The sequence below is a fragment of the Neodiprion lecontei genome, chromosome 3, assembly GCF_021901455.1.
Source record: "Neodiprion lecontei isolate iyNeoLeco1 chromosome 3, iyNeoLeco1.1, whole genome shotgun sequence".
Lineage (NCBI taxonomy): Eukaryota > Metazoa > Arthropoda > Insecta > Hymenoptera > Diprionidae > Neodiprion > Neodiprion lecontei.
The window spans coordinates 18,686,985-18,701,560 of NC_060262.1; the positions used below are offsets into that span (position 1 = coordinate 18,686,985).

The 14,576-nt window shown below is 36.3% G+C and overlaps 1 protein-coding gene and 1 long non-coding RNA gene across 5 annotated transcripts in view; one reads left to right on the forward strand and one right to left on the reverse strand.

Annotated features, from left to right (window-relative positions):
* Positions 1–14,576, reverse strand: part of LOC107222255 (GRAM domain-containing protein 2A) — a 102,128-nt gene that overhangs the window by 69,612 nt on the left and 17,940 nt on the right. For all 4 annotated transcript variants that reach the window (XM_015661532.2, XM_046734964.1, XM_046734965.1 and 1 more), the window contains exon 3: positions 11,035–11,205. In XM_015661532.2, coding sequence (XP_015517018.1) covers positions 11,035–11,205 — 171 coding nt within the window. The remainder of the gene's footprint in view (positions 1–11,034; positions 11,206–14,576) is intronic.
* Positions 1–14,576, forward strand: part of LOC124293587 — a 53,509-nt gene that overhangs the window by 31,371 nt on the left and 7,562 nt on the right. Inside the window, exon 2 of the long non-coding RNA XR_006903456.1 lies at positions 5,548–5,572. This is a non-coding gene — a long non-coding RNA (uncharacterized LOC124293587). The remainder of the gene's footprint in view (positions 1–5,547; positions 5,573–14,576) is intronic.

A 14,576-nucleotide genomic window follows, 5' to 3' on the forward strand; every position in this document is an offset into this window, starting at 1 on the left:
TGTTAGTTGTCGCGGTGAATGTCGAAACGTGCTAGTCTTTGCAATTTAAAGATCTTAGAAAACATTGTTTGACTTCAATTTTTAAAGCTATGACTTCAATATACCGCACGAATTTCAAGTCAAACTGTCAATTTGCTGAACTGATTTTCATTCCATGTTATTCTCATTTGGTTATAGCTTATACAAATTAATTATTATTTGAATCTTGCATGATCGTACGCACTAGTTTTTTGAGTAAAAGTAAAAATTAAAAAACGAAAAGCGCATGCGCAGCGAGCGTGTTGTTGCTGGTAGGAAATAAAAAAAGTTCGATTCCAAAAACGCTGATTCGTGAAAGATATCAATTTTCTGGTGGTGGGTATACCAGTCTACATTCATTCAGCATATAGTTTATTGAGTCACCAAATTTGTTATAGTTTGACAAGTTATAACTATTGTCTGAGAATGCCAAACGGTGGCCAAATGTTTACATAAAATCTAAATTAAGGCCGATACCCAAACGTGATATTCCTATTCTGTTTACTAACAAATGTAGCCAATTAGATGCCGATCCAAGTTTATCTTTGATACGTAGATATTTGATGCGTAAATTCTCCGCGATAGTCGACAAGGATGATTACAGCGTACCTGAGACATTAAAATAGCTACTTGACATTGCGTTTTTATCAATGATAACGTTGATCGGTCGATCCATCGATCGCCTGACCATGATCACATTCATCAATAACAAACTTAATGAATCTTGACCAATGTGATTAGGCTAAAATCGTGGCTACATGTGAGTACATTGGTTTCTTATTCTGGCATGTTCTTTAATTAATTGATCAGACATTAGACGCCAAGAAAAATAGATTAGAAGCCGATGAGGATTTAACGGTGGATCGCAATTGGCCTTTGCAGTTATTTTTTAAACTTAACGACTGATATTCGTCGGTGTAACGTTTTACGAAGCAAATTGCTAATCCGAACCGTCACAAGCAAAAGAAATGTTATTTTTTGAATTCTAGAAACTTTGAACACTTTTCGTGCTATAGTCATAGCAAGCACATACGTCGGAAACTACAGGTGATTTCGTAGAATTGTCTACAAAAAAAAAAAAAATGGCTGAAAAGATCAAAAATCGAGATTGTCTCTGAAATTACTCAAATTCAAAACTTTGCTCACAAAAATACGGTAAACTTTTTTTTCTTCGCTACTGCTGAAATATTTAATCCAGTTGCGCACGCGTTGTTATCATAGAAAATCAATTTTTTTCTTTGGATGTGTAGTATTTTTTACCAACTTTTCGTTGAAGGATTTTTAATTCAACTTTTTACCGTAACAAAATCGATTGTTTGCCATTTTTAACCCAACACCGAAGTCCCTTCATCGAGTCACGCACAAGCCGCGATTAAGGACGTCGGCCCATCAGTGCTGACATAGTCTAAGCACGATAATAGAGCTGCCGTGCCTCGTAAGAGGAAGCAATGCAAATGCTATTTGTGAATACCTGGTCTCTGATTGATTAAAAACTAAACGATATATTAGCATACAAGAACTATGATATTGGCATCAAACAGGTTACAGGCTTCGATTGGTCAATTTTTGTACCTAAGAAAATTTATAAAATGCGATGGTAAAATAGCCTGAAATGGATCAATTTTAGTATTTTGCATTCAGTCTATTGAAAATTTGGTTATTCTGGGCAAATACAAAGGTATCATATTTCCCTTGAAAATTTAGAGTGAGTGAATCTATTGTACATAGATTCAGTGTTTTCGTTAATTTTACAAACTTCCTTCCAATTTCCACACACGCGCATGTTTTTTCGCTCCGAAACAAAATGCGAGTTCGATTCTACACGAATTACGTAACAATGACTCCCAATCTCTCACGTCGTCGGCTGCATCGCCGGTCATTGTCACATAATTTGTATAAAATCGAGCTCGCATTTTGTTTCGGATCGAAGGCAAGTCAACCGGAAGCCCAAGGTATTAACGGACATTACTGTACCTACGATAATTTGTCTTACCTACGGAGGAAGAATGAAACAAATACATGAAAAATTACAGAGCAGAATTGTCGTTGCTTGGAGACGGGATAACAGGGGAAATACGGTTGCCAACCAACTCACCATGATGCACGGGTTTTGCGAAAGAAACGCGGCGACACGGCGTACAAAGAGAGTCGTCGGAGGGCGTCCTCGGGGTAGATGGACCCCGCACCCTCCAATCGAAGCCACTCCATCATACTAAATCGATTTCCCTCTCGATGCTTCGGTGTATTCTTGCCCTCCTCGCTTTGGTTCGCATCCGACGTACTACTCTTAGTGCCACGAGTAACTTTTGTTTTAAAATTCACCAACTTTTCGTACAAAACCATGCGTACACCGCAGGTGGCTTACACTTCATCCTCGCGCACGTATTTGAACACCCCCGTTGGCACCGGCGTAAAGTAATCGCAAAAGGAAATAAAATCCAGTCTTTCATCCGAATGTAAACACCAATCGCCAACTATACTCTCGTAGAAACAAAATCATAATCAAAACATTATCACGCATACGCATGTAATGCACACGCGTACACACGTACGCACACTTAATGTCGAAGGTGAAATTGTATAGTTGGAGAGAAATAAAAAGCGAACCCCGGCACTAGATACTAAGTGTACCAATGATCTATAATTTTTTTGGTACAGAAATTTGTCAACGTGTTTTACAAGCATGTATTATAAGTCGTGAATAACCAAGAAAATACGTAACGCCCAACTGTTTTCGGCGGCAACAAAAAAATCAAATTTTCGATAAAGAGAAAGAAAATCCAACGAAAGTAAGAATTAAGGTACCAGACGCGTTGTTTGCAAGCCGTTGCCCCGAGTTCGAACCCTCGTACGATAAAGAGCTACAGTATACTAACGAATGGATGACTGCCAATTCGTTATCTATCAGCTGCGGGACACTCATGGAGGAGGATGTTAGGTATTCGTGTGTACACTGTTATCTAAGAGCTTTTTTTTTGTTATTACATTACCGGTCTTATCTTGTGCAAAAATATTCTGTAGATATGGAAACGCCTGTAAACACTCCGTATATGTATATAAATTGACAATCGAGAAAAGAACCTTGCGAAATGTGAACGTTATTAAACATCGCTTTATGCAAGTTTAAACTGTAAAAAATTTCGTGTCAAAATTAACCGATATGAACTTGTATGGAACAATTATCGGAGTCAACTCGGAAATGTAGCACCAGATAGTGTTCATGGACACCAACAGTGTTGAATAGAAATCAAATTGTGCTCTATATAAGTCCCCACCAGAATATATTTTACAGTGTAATATCACCGAATCGCTTCTGCATTATGTCCGTGATTTTACCAACCAATCGATGAAACTAGGTTATTCGAGTTATCGCATGTAATGTACAATGGACGATAATTTGATACGCAAGGATGATGCACCCTAGGTAATTTTGCAGCTAGCCTTACCGTAGGTGTTGTTTGTATCATAAATAAAATATTTTTTGGGTGAAAAGTAGCATGTTAACAGTAATACGTTCTTGATTCATACTCTCACCCAAAAATTTTGTCTCCTCGCAAATACGTCAGATATTGAGGAAATTTTTCGTGCATCTTTTCACTGACAGCAATAGCAGCATGAGTGCTTAAACTGTGCCTATCTTGATTGAATATTCTTAAACGACGCAGTAGTTCTAAAGAAGCTCTTGTTTAGAGATAAAATATAAGATATAGAAAACTAATGCGGGAGTCGTGAACGTTGAAAGGGGTACGAAATCGTCAAAAGAAACACACCGACGTCTCTTATTTGTAGAATTCTACATAAATAGTGAAAGTGAAGCCATTTATTGAAGCGGTACGTGAAAAATAAACGTCCTGCACAACAGAGGAGACGACCCATAGACTTCATCGACACGAACCCGGTTAACAATGTTACCTGCATTAATCGTTCTGTGGACCTGAAAATTCCCGATGCTTGTATTGCTGATGCGAGAATATTGGGAAACACACCCGGGGCTCGTGCAACACTGGTCGTAACTATGCCTGGTGTCAGATGGCTGTGAAGTATTCTCGGACACATACAAAAACTCGAGGAAAAAAGTGTCAATATCTGAAACGACTTGATCGGAGAACAATTTCAGCTCGAAAAGAAAATATCAAGAGCCTACACCCAGAACTTGTCAGATCCTTGGGAAAAATCCAAGATCAAAGGATCGTTTTATAGCAACAGGCCATAAGTGGTACTTTGTATCAAAAGCCATGGGACTGGCATGGGCAGTATCGTCCAGAAACATTGATAACACTTACAATACCAGCACCTACATTGCAGAATTGCTTTAATCCTTCATCACTAGCAAGAAAACCACACGAACCAGCAAGCTCAGTGACTTACTCATTGTAGGGCCAGTGAACAACAGTAAGGATATTCACGTTTCCGCCACTGTAACTCATTAATCATCAGACTTACAAAAAAAAGTGTCTCTACAAAAAATGTAGGTAATTTAGTCTTCTTTAAATTCGTATTAGACATTTTTGTCGTAGAATCAACCGATCAGGAATTATTTTGAGAAAGACAATATTTTGTACCTTTAATCCAAGATAGTGGACCACGCCCCCTCCCCCCCCCCCCCCCCCCCGCAAGATCGAAAATTTGGATCTGGATATTTTTGGTGTGGTATATTTCATACGGTAGGGAAACGACTATTTTTTTTTTAATATGTTTATTGACATCAACCAAAAAATTCCCGAAAAATTTCGCACGAGCTTTCGGGAATCATAAATAAAATTTTACTCCAAAAATAGAAAACCTGAATTTTGTAAACTGCTACTTTAGCTAACTGCTAGTCCCCAAATAATGTTTAACAGTAGAAAATATTATATTGTGCTGTAACAAGTGCTGAAAATACGCGATACCTGAACACTACTTGATCTGAGCAACTTTTTGCAAAATACTTTATAAGTTTTTTGTTTCTTTTTTGAATTTTCCAAAGCAGATCAACAAACGAAATAACTTTTTTGTACATTTTTTAATACGCCACAAGCTAGCTGTTTCCGAACTTATCCAGTTTTGTGGAAGAATCGGCGACGGGTATAAAACCGAAAAGTCAGCAGTTTTTGGCTGTCATTTTGATGGACCTCCGGTTAGAATGACATTTACGATATTTAAACCGTAGTTACGTAAAATATATCAATGAACATTTTTTATTGAACAATATTCCTTTGGAAATTTATTTGAGTATGTAATCAAAAAATGTAACGAGATGAGCATGCTAAAAGTGGTTACAGCTTTTCAGTTCGCACCTCGAGCAACTTTCTTTACGAGCCCAAGAAATATTCATTTTCATCGATCACTCTTTTTTGATAACCGTTATCTATCTCAAGTTGAAAAAGTTCTGGATGTGGACGTCATTAAAGGATACAAAAAGTAATTATTTCGTTCATGTCGACACGCAATTAAATTTTCAAAAAATTCTTCAATATTTTATTATATTTTTTCCATCAATCTTTGGTTTGGAATCAACTTAAAAGTGACTGGCTATGATCAATTTTTCAGATTCCTTTCACCGTGGCAACCATCGGTAAGTAAACGCTCCGCTAAATCTGAGTGGCAGGATTCGAATTTCAAGAATCTCATCACTACGTTTGTATAAGGTGCCTAACAGATCGCGTGTCTCGTAAAGATTCACGTGTATAAAACTAAACACAATATAAAATATCAAATTGTTTGCTGCCATTGTTGTGTGAAATTACAATTCAATATAAATAAATACGATTATTTTCGGATCTCCCTGTCGTAATACCGTTTGAAAATTAAATTTCAAAGCATAGTCTGAAAGGAAACTAAAAAATGTATCAAAGCCAGGTATTTTTAAGTTAATGCCAAACTGGATATTGGTAGAAGAATCACGTTGAAACGATGCGGTTTTTTTTTTGAAAATTGTATACTAAAGTAAACCAGATTACGTTTAGTATCTTTTTTTTCGTATCAAACGAAAATTATTCTTGAAAATTAAAGTTTTATGAGATGAGGAGAATAAGTATTGATAGAGTTAAAGATTTACAAATAATGTTTGGACGAATATTTTCATTTTTCATGTGAGCCAAGTTGCTCCAGATGCCAACTAAAAAGTTGGAGGGGTTCTTTTGTCATGTTTATCCAACTATGCCCGTTATCCAAGGTTGCAGGCTTTCACCAGTCTTCACCGACCACGTAAAGTGTTAGTTACTTTGACTAGCCCGAAAGCCTATAGGTATACATTAGGTACTGAGGCGAAAACCGAACGACGGTGGGACTACAGCTGAAAACATAAATCTATGTGGATTTACGCTTTATTGAAGGATCCGCTGGGTTTTTGTATTATATAAATTAAATCAAAGTAACCTGCAAATATGTAAATTTTTAAAACTGCGCAAAAAGATTTCGGCAGCGTTATGATTTGGGAAATTTCCAAAGGTGTCTGAATTTTTTTTACAAAATGTGACCCAGTTAACAAAGCATGCCGTATATGCGTATCGGATGATAAATATTTACGTACAGCTCACGTGAGCACTATAATGAAGCGTAACATGTTACTTTGTACCAAGTCGTTATCGTTTTGCGTTGAATCTACGTAAACACTCGATGTACTTACACTATGTATGATAAGATGTGATACACTATGCCCCCTACCGCATACGCAGAACAAATCGCAGGAATGGTTTTCGACGCCTCAAAGTACCTCGACAAAGGATTTAAATTTCACAAAATAGGTCAATTTTACAAATATCATGCAAGATTATGGAGAGCAGTGTTACTTGGTTGGCGCGGCATGCTTCATACCGGGACAATCTCTTGAAACTTGAAAATAGACTGCGCATGCGCCAAATAGTTCGATCTCATTGGGTCGGCGACATTTTCCCGCAGCGATATCTTTGTCTGCGATGCAGGCGGGCCAACGTAAACAAAATGTGTACGATTGAATCGTCAAAGAGCATAAGCATTAAATTCCAACCGTTCTTTGAAGAATCAACTTTCCGGCCCAATAACAAATGCTTCCCAAACCTTTCCGAGACACTACCTCAATTATTCGAGATTCTAACCTCGAAAATTCGTATAAACTACATCGCCGCCAGAAACAGTTTGACAGCTGAAACTCGGGATGACCAACTTGCATGAACAGCCGATAAAACTCGCGCATGCGCAGTTGATTTTTGAATTTCAAGGGATTGTCGCAGTATATGGGGCATTCCATACGAAACCGACCAATCCGTGAACCGGATCATATTTGATTTTGTTGAAATTTTTTACTCTTTTGTTACGTCCAGCATACCACTTCTCTCTATTTTTCCTACTCGCTAACTCTCCCACAGTTCTTACATTAATCTCATGGTCTCTGTCCTGTCCTCTTATCTCTACGTAGTCTCACGCTATTCACTATCACGCTTACTCTTCAAATTCCATTCCCTACTCCTAGCTTTGTGACACCTTTTCTGCACCCGTCCGTTTCACGTCTCGAGGGACACTCCTATTCTGACACTCGACAATTCCACATCTCGCCTTCATATATATCTTTTCGCAACACACAACTCATTTCGACCGCTATCTCATATTCTACGGAATAAACTTGTAATCGACATATCAACATACTCCAGTTTATTCAATCCCATCCTGATTTCCGGTTGACCTGTAACGTAAAAGCGAAGCCAACCAGGTTACTCCTTCCGCTCAGGAGTAAACTCTACCCACGGACGTAACACTTTTGTACCCATTAAAAGCAGTCTTTCGAATTTTTTTACAATTTTGTCTCAACCCGTCCAAACACAATGAGTTTTTTTTAAATTTCGCACAACTTTTTTTATAATGCTCATAGGTTTTTCAAAAACACATATCAAAATAAAATATGAAGTCATTTTTTCTCGATTTGAGTTGTAGTTCCCTAAAGAAAATACAAAAACCAAGTCGAAATTCATTTTCATATGCTTTTTCAGTTTCAAACCCAAGATATTTTTTATTTCACAACTAGGACCATTTTGATTTTTTTAAAAGAAATCATCACTTTTCAAGAGACTTTTTTTACAACTACCGAAAAATTCGTAGCTGGCGATATTCGTTACTTGTACTTTTTTTTCTACCGCGTCTGAAACAAAAATCATGTTCCTCCTTGAATTAATAACGCAAGTAGAGTGATTTGATTCCAAATTATTCTCTTTCATTTTATTGAAGTGGTTTGTACCGATTTACATTTTTGCATAAATATTAATGTTCGTTTCCGGTTCATAATGGTGTACTGATTTCAAGCGTTGAATTTTTTTTATATACGATGTGGATCTTTAAATCGTTTGCACTAGAATACCTTTTTATTTCTATATTGTCGTTATCAGGAATTAAAAATTAATTTAAAAAAATACAAGTTATGAATATCACAAGCTACGAACTTTTCAGTACTCGTAAAAAAGTCTCTTGCAAGTTGGTGAATTTTTTAAAATCGAAATTTCAGTTAATTGATTTTCCGATTAATCGATTAATGGACAGCTTTGATTAATCGATCAATGGATTAGTTCGAAGTTTCGTTTTGACGTTTCTTTATTTAATGGAAATTTATATCCTATTTTTTAGTGCGTCAACATTTTTGTTTATGTAGTATTACAGTTAACCCTGGGTGCAACCATTCTTCTGGGGTCCCTTGTTTGGGCATCCCTGGGTAATATATTATATATAGGCAGAAGTAGTTTTGATTATAAAATTGGTTTAAATTCATATTTTTCAGCTTATAAATCGTGAAATAAAATCGTCAGAGTATCTGGTGTACGATCGTACAGGGGCGAATTCGATATGTTTACTTTAGATGACGTGGTAAAATTTAATGCAAATAAGATGTAAAGAATTATCAAGAATCGGAAGATTCTTTCGAATTGGTAAAAGTAAATGGGTAATATACTATCCAAGCAACCCCCAGAGGGTTAAACAGTTATATTAAAAAATGATCAGTTATTAATTCAATAATAATTCCAAGGATGCCACTGAAAGAAAACTGATTTCAGAATTGTTTTACATTTATACATCAATTGCGTATGTATGTTATGTTTTGTATAAGAAAATCTATTTCATTCTACATGCCTTGATACGAATTGTTTTGATCACTTGCTCTATGTTTACTTCTTTTCAAAGTGAACGCTTCGTACAAGTTGCGTACGAAGCAATCGGGCATCATCTATCTATACTAATATTATAAAGAGGAGAGATTTGATTTTTTGTTTGTTTGTTTGTTTGTTTGAAATGAATAGGCTCCGAAACTACTGGACCGATTTAAAAAATTCTTTCACCGTTGGCAAGCTACACTATTCCCGTGTGACATAGGCTATGCTTCATTTTAAAAAAAATTAGGGATGCTTACTAAAACTTGAATAATCTAACCCAAGTTGTAAAAAAATAAACAAAAAACTTCCTTCAATTGCGTGCACTGCGAAAACTATTAATGACAGAACAAAATGATGTATTACAATTTTTCAGGACACATCACTATCTATAAAAAATGTCGCAACAGCATGTCTCTATCTTTTATAGTTACGTCACAATTATTATATGCCCGTGCGAAGCCGGAATGGGGTGCTAGTACAGAATATTCCAGTTGCGTAACTAGACTTTACGGGCCTCAATGCGAAAGAAAATGAAGGATGTATGAAAACGAACATCGATTCACTGAATAAAGAAGCTTTGAAACAAAACTACGATGTAATCGATTAATCGAAAAAAAACTGATTAATCACACAGCCCTACTTAGTATACTTAATAGAACTGTGTGATTTCTCCAAATTTCGTGGAAAACGTTCGGGTTTGGGACGGGTCATTATCGGATCGGGTTTTTTGGCGATCCCGGATTGGTCGGAAGCCCAGGATTTTCGGGAAACCCGTAATCCTCGCAAAACCCGAAATTTTTTGAAAACCAGAAATTTTTTAGGAACCCGAAACGTGAATAACCTAACTTGTATAATATTCATAATATTGAACAAATAGTAATTGCTGAATGCTAATAGTAAATAGTACGTCTAAACGACATCAATATTTGTAGTAAAAAGTATGTCAACCTTTCATCGGGAGATCCGGGCATCGGTTTCATCGAAATTTTCGGGAATCCCAACATTTCCATGCTTAGGAATCCGACTAGAAACTAAAAGATTTTCCCCGGACCGACCCGCACGGCCATAATAACGATTACAATTGATTACACATTCCGTGTATCCAGATTAAAACACTGGTTAATTCTTCATCTGAACCCTAAATTGGACCTAACCGGTTAAATCGTGTTTTATATGTCGTGCCTAAAGTCCGAATCAGCAAAGCGCGCATCAGAATGGGAGCCGTTGAAATATTACGTTACGCTTTCAGGGGTGTAGGCGGTTAACTTCACTGAGACGACCTTTGACAGGGGGGCAGGGGGTGTATCCCACTCTTATGGATATGTATTTGTTTTTTGATCGGACAATTAACATTAGCCATCGTATTATTGACAAAAAACAGCACGACGTAATATTTGAATTGCTTTATAGGCAGTTGTTATTCGAGTATTATTTTTCTACGACAAACATAGATACGTCTGACTGACGGAGTCAGCGTCAGATGCGAAGTCAAGATCCGTTCAATAGCAGCAGTCAGTACGGACCTCGAGTATAACTTCGATTTATGGAGAGTAGAGGTAAGGAGGACTGTCTCCATGTGTATAAAGTGTCCGTAAAGTACAGGCAAATCAAGATGGCGTTGCTGCAGCAAAAGTTCCACAAAGCGCCAATCAGATTCGTCCCGATCGAACTCTGATTGTTAAGCGCCAATCAGATTGGTACCCTTATTGCTTATGAGCGCTATTGTGGTGACTTGTTGAACCACTATTTTCTGCTTTTGGCGGACACTTTTTCAGCTGAAAACGCATATGAGAAACATCTCCTTAACTCTACCCACCATACTTCGATTGCTCAAGTCACATCGGCGAGTTACGTAGAAAACTCCACTACAATAGATAGATTCAAATTGCTGCTCAGTAGGTAATCAAAACTCAATACAACTCACCCATTGAGACTAGATGCGGGATCCAGGGAATTTGAAGGCCCCGATACATGGACTTTTGGAAGTCCAAGTCCCTCCACTTGGCCGTGACTGTAGACATGATGGCTATGGGTTGACAGAGAATCGTCGCTGTCACTGCTAGGCAAATGCTCCGACCCCACTCCTCCACGAGGCCTGAAACCCCATTGAAGCATAAATTAATTCTATTTTAGGGTGCCGAGCTTCTTAGCGCAACTTTGGAAAACAACACCAAGTACACGAGTCGTGTCTACATGAACATTTGAACACGTATACACTGGCGCTTTCCATATGAAATCAACAAATTTTACTCCCCACTGTTCGAAATTTTGTTGAAACTTTATTAGGTGATAGAAGGCTCTTTAAATCTCCCAAACTATATTCTCATCAATTCTTCGTACAATGTGACTTTTAGGTTTCTGATATTCAACCCTCCTTGAGGTTTTTGAAATTCAAACCACTTTCTTAAAGCATCTCAAATGGTGACGAATGGTTACATTTTGTAACAAGAGAATACAGTCGACTTTTATTCCTGTGTTACATATAGAACTTTATTTCCGACTCAACTCTGGCCGCAATATACATATATTTGAAAATTGGGACTTTTGAATTGGCTTCATATTTCCCGCAAATGCGTTTTAGGGAAAAACATGCTACTTTCGTCCCGCTTTCGTGGTCAAAAAAGTTAACTTTGTGGTTGAGTCGGGAATAAAATTCATTTTCTTTTCCGGTCATTTTAATACTATTTTCACGATAAAGTGATTTCTTTGTTATTTTTTCGAGGTCTCTGATAATCTTTTAATCATTGGTAATCAATACTTAACGTTTCAAGAATTTCAAAGAAAAATCTAAAACATTTGATACTTTTTAAAGTTTACACTGGCATTGCGTAAAAGGTGAAGTTAATTTTTTTAAGTTTTGCAAACTAACAAAGCGCTTGAAGAATAGGAAAGTAAGTATAACTAAACCAAGTAGCACACGGTCGACTCACATTTGACTTACTGCCGTCGGAAAATAACATCAACCAATCGGAAACTGATAAAGAGGGCGTATTTGAAGCCATTAGATAACTACATGATACTTAAAAAAGTTTTAAATGTTTGTAACTTAGAAGTGATTTCATAAGAGAAGAAGTTAAACAAATTAGAGGTTTTAGAAATGCTACTGTTAACTAAAAAAGTTTCAACAGAGTTAGAAATGGTCAGGATTAAAACTGGTTGATTTCGCATGAAACGCCCAGTTATAATTCAAACTATAATAGAAGAGACTGCTATGGTAATGTGATTCAGGGAACATATTCCATAGATACTAGATTCTTTGCGTAATATTACGGTACTGCGGACTAACACATTCTTAATCAAGCTCCTGAATCGAATTGTTATCAAGAGGGTGCCCTGGTCGATTTCGAGAAAAATACCTTTATATTATTAATTCCAAACAAGTCGTGTAATTTGGTAGCTGACCATAAAATTGCAAATTGAATAACCACTTCTATTCTCTATCCTAACAGAACAACTGTGTGATTATTCAACGCTTTAATGGGGAACAGTGTGACGCAAAGAGCTTTTTGACGGGGACTGATGTTTAACGTTATTCAAACGAATACTCAGGAGTATACTGAATAAACTTAATCCAAACAGATAGGAAAATACACGTATCACGAAAATTCATTTATACTAATATATTACCTCGGTGAAAGAAAAAGTTTAGATCATCACTAGCTTGTCCTCAGAGTTGAGGTGTAAGTAACGTAGCTTGCGACCTTCTGGTAGAAAATTTTCTAATTTTCGCCTTACGAAAATTACGTTCTAAAGTTATGGACACGCCTCGTGGTATGTAATGGTTCTTGAGACGAGAGATATCGCATTTTTGTGTTTCTATGAGACTTTGTTTTTACATTCAATTTTCACTTAGATGAATCTCGAATTATAAACTTTTGACACGCATATTCCTTCTGTAAAAAAATATGTTTAAAAAAAGTCAATTTCTTCAACATCGTTTGTCACGCAATTAATCAACGAGACAGCCTTGGATAATATTCAATATCGATTCAAGAGGGGCCAAGTATGCCAAGCTTAGACCAGAGGTCAAGTGTTCGTCGGTAATTTATATAGTTTACGGTCTTTGTCGGTAAGTGAAGACGTTGCTCGGACGTTTGGTCGATAACAGTAGATCCTGGTCCATTTATAAGAAAAGGGCTGCACATTTTTGTTGGTATGTCAGTCAGATGTGCCGGCACAACAGATCGCGTACTGACCCGTTGTAATCATAGGTGGCGCTAAATTACTACGTAATTTTTACAGCAAACAAATTCTCACAAGGCCTGACTTTCTTTAATAGGGATGTGTTGCGTAACGTAAATTGCAAAATTGCAAAATAATGTTGATAGATATTTTGAAAAAATATTCAACCTTTGTATCTTCTTAAACTGATAGACGGGGAATGATAATAAGTTATAAGATTATGATTGGGGTTGTCAAATTGCCTATAACAGGCTCACAAATTTCTTAAATGCACACACGAGATATAGGTAGAATATTTTTTTTTTTTTTTGCTGAGTTTACATAAGGAATTTATCTTACCACAATTTTATTAATATTAATGGTTTTAAAAATAAATAATACCAACGGCAATGTCAAAAAAATGATTGCATTGATAGTAGCAATCTATTCGCAGACTAACCAAACGAATAAATTGCAATTACATCTGCAGCAGACTAATTACTGATAAAGCAATAAAACATAGAAAAAACTAATCACGAAAATTAATTTTTCCTCGATCTGCGGGTGAACTATACGCCCGTATCAAGTAACTAATATTTATACAATTGTCAGGTGTGGAGGGATCGCGGAATTTGAGCGATTTATAATATTTTTAGATGAATTAACGGTACTTGAATTTCCGTAGAATATTATTTGTCATATTGCCCTAGGCAATATCGAATTCGTAAAAATTCAGCTACGGATAAAGGGATTTATCAATTTTACTATTCCTCCAAAATTATAATGGTATAGGTTGAAAGAATTGACCAAGTTTACGGGAATCGAATTTCACACACCTTATACGTAGAGTACAACGTTGTTTTAGAGATACATATAATAAAATTATGAACTTCATCTGTTCATATAATATGTATATTATATACTTTTACCGATTTAATTATGATCTCATTGTTATCCCAGTATATAATAAATTTAATGAGAATTTATGAAAATATCAAATTTTTCGGAATAATCAATAAAAATTAAAAAATTTCTACCGACCTCGTTTATACGTTACATAACAAAAAGTCTAAAAGAGAAACTTACAACAGAATGTATGTTTGCCAAAAAAAATTCAGACTCTCCGACAGAAAAAGCATTTAAGTCAAAAGCGTATAATTTAATATTCATAATACGTGTAAAAACTTAAGGTACGAGTAACGTTTATCGAATGGAAAATATGAAAATTCAATCACTCCATTTTAGAGAACTATGAAACTTTTCATATATTTTGAGTCTGAAATACCAACTGGATAACCCAATTGC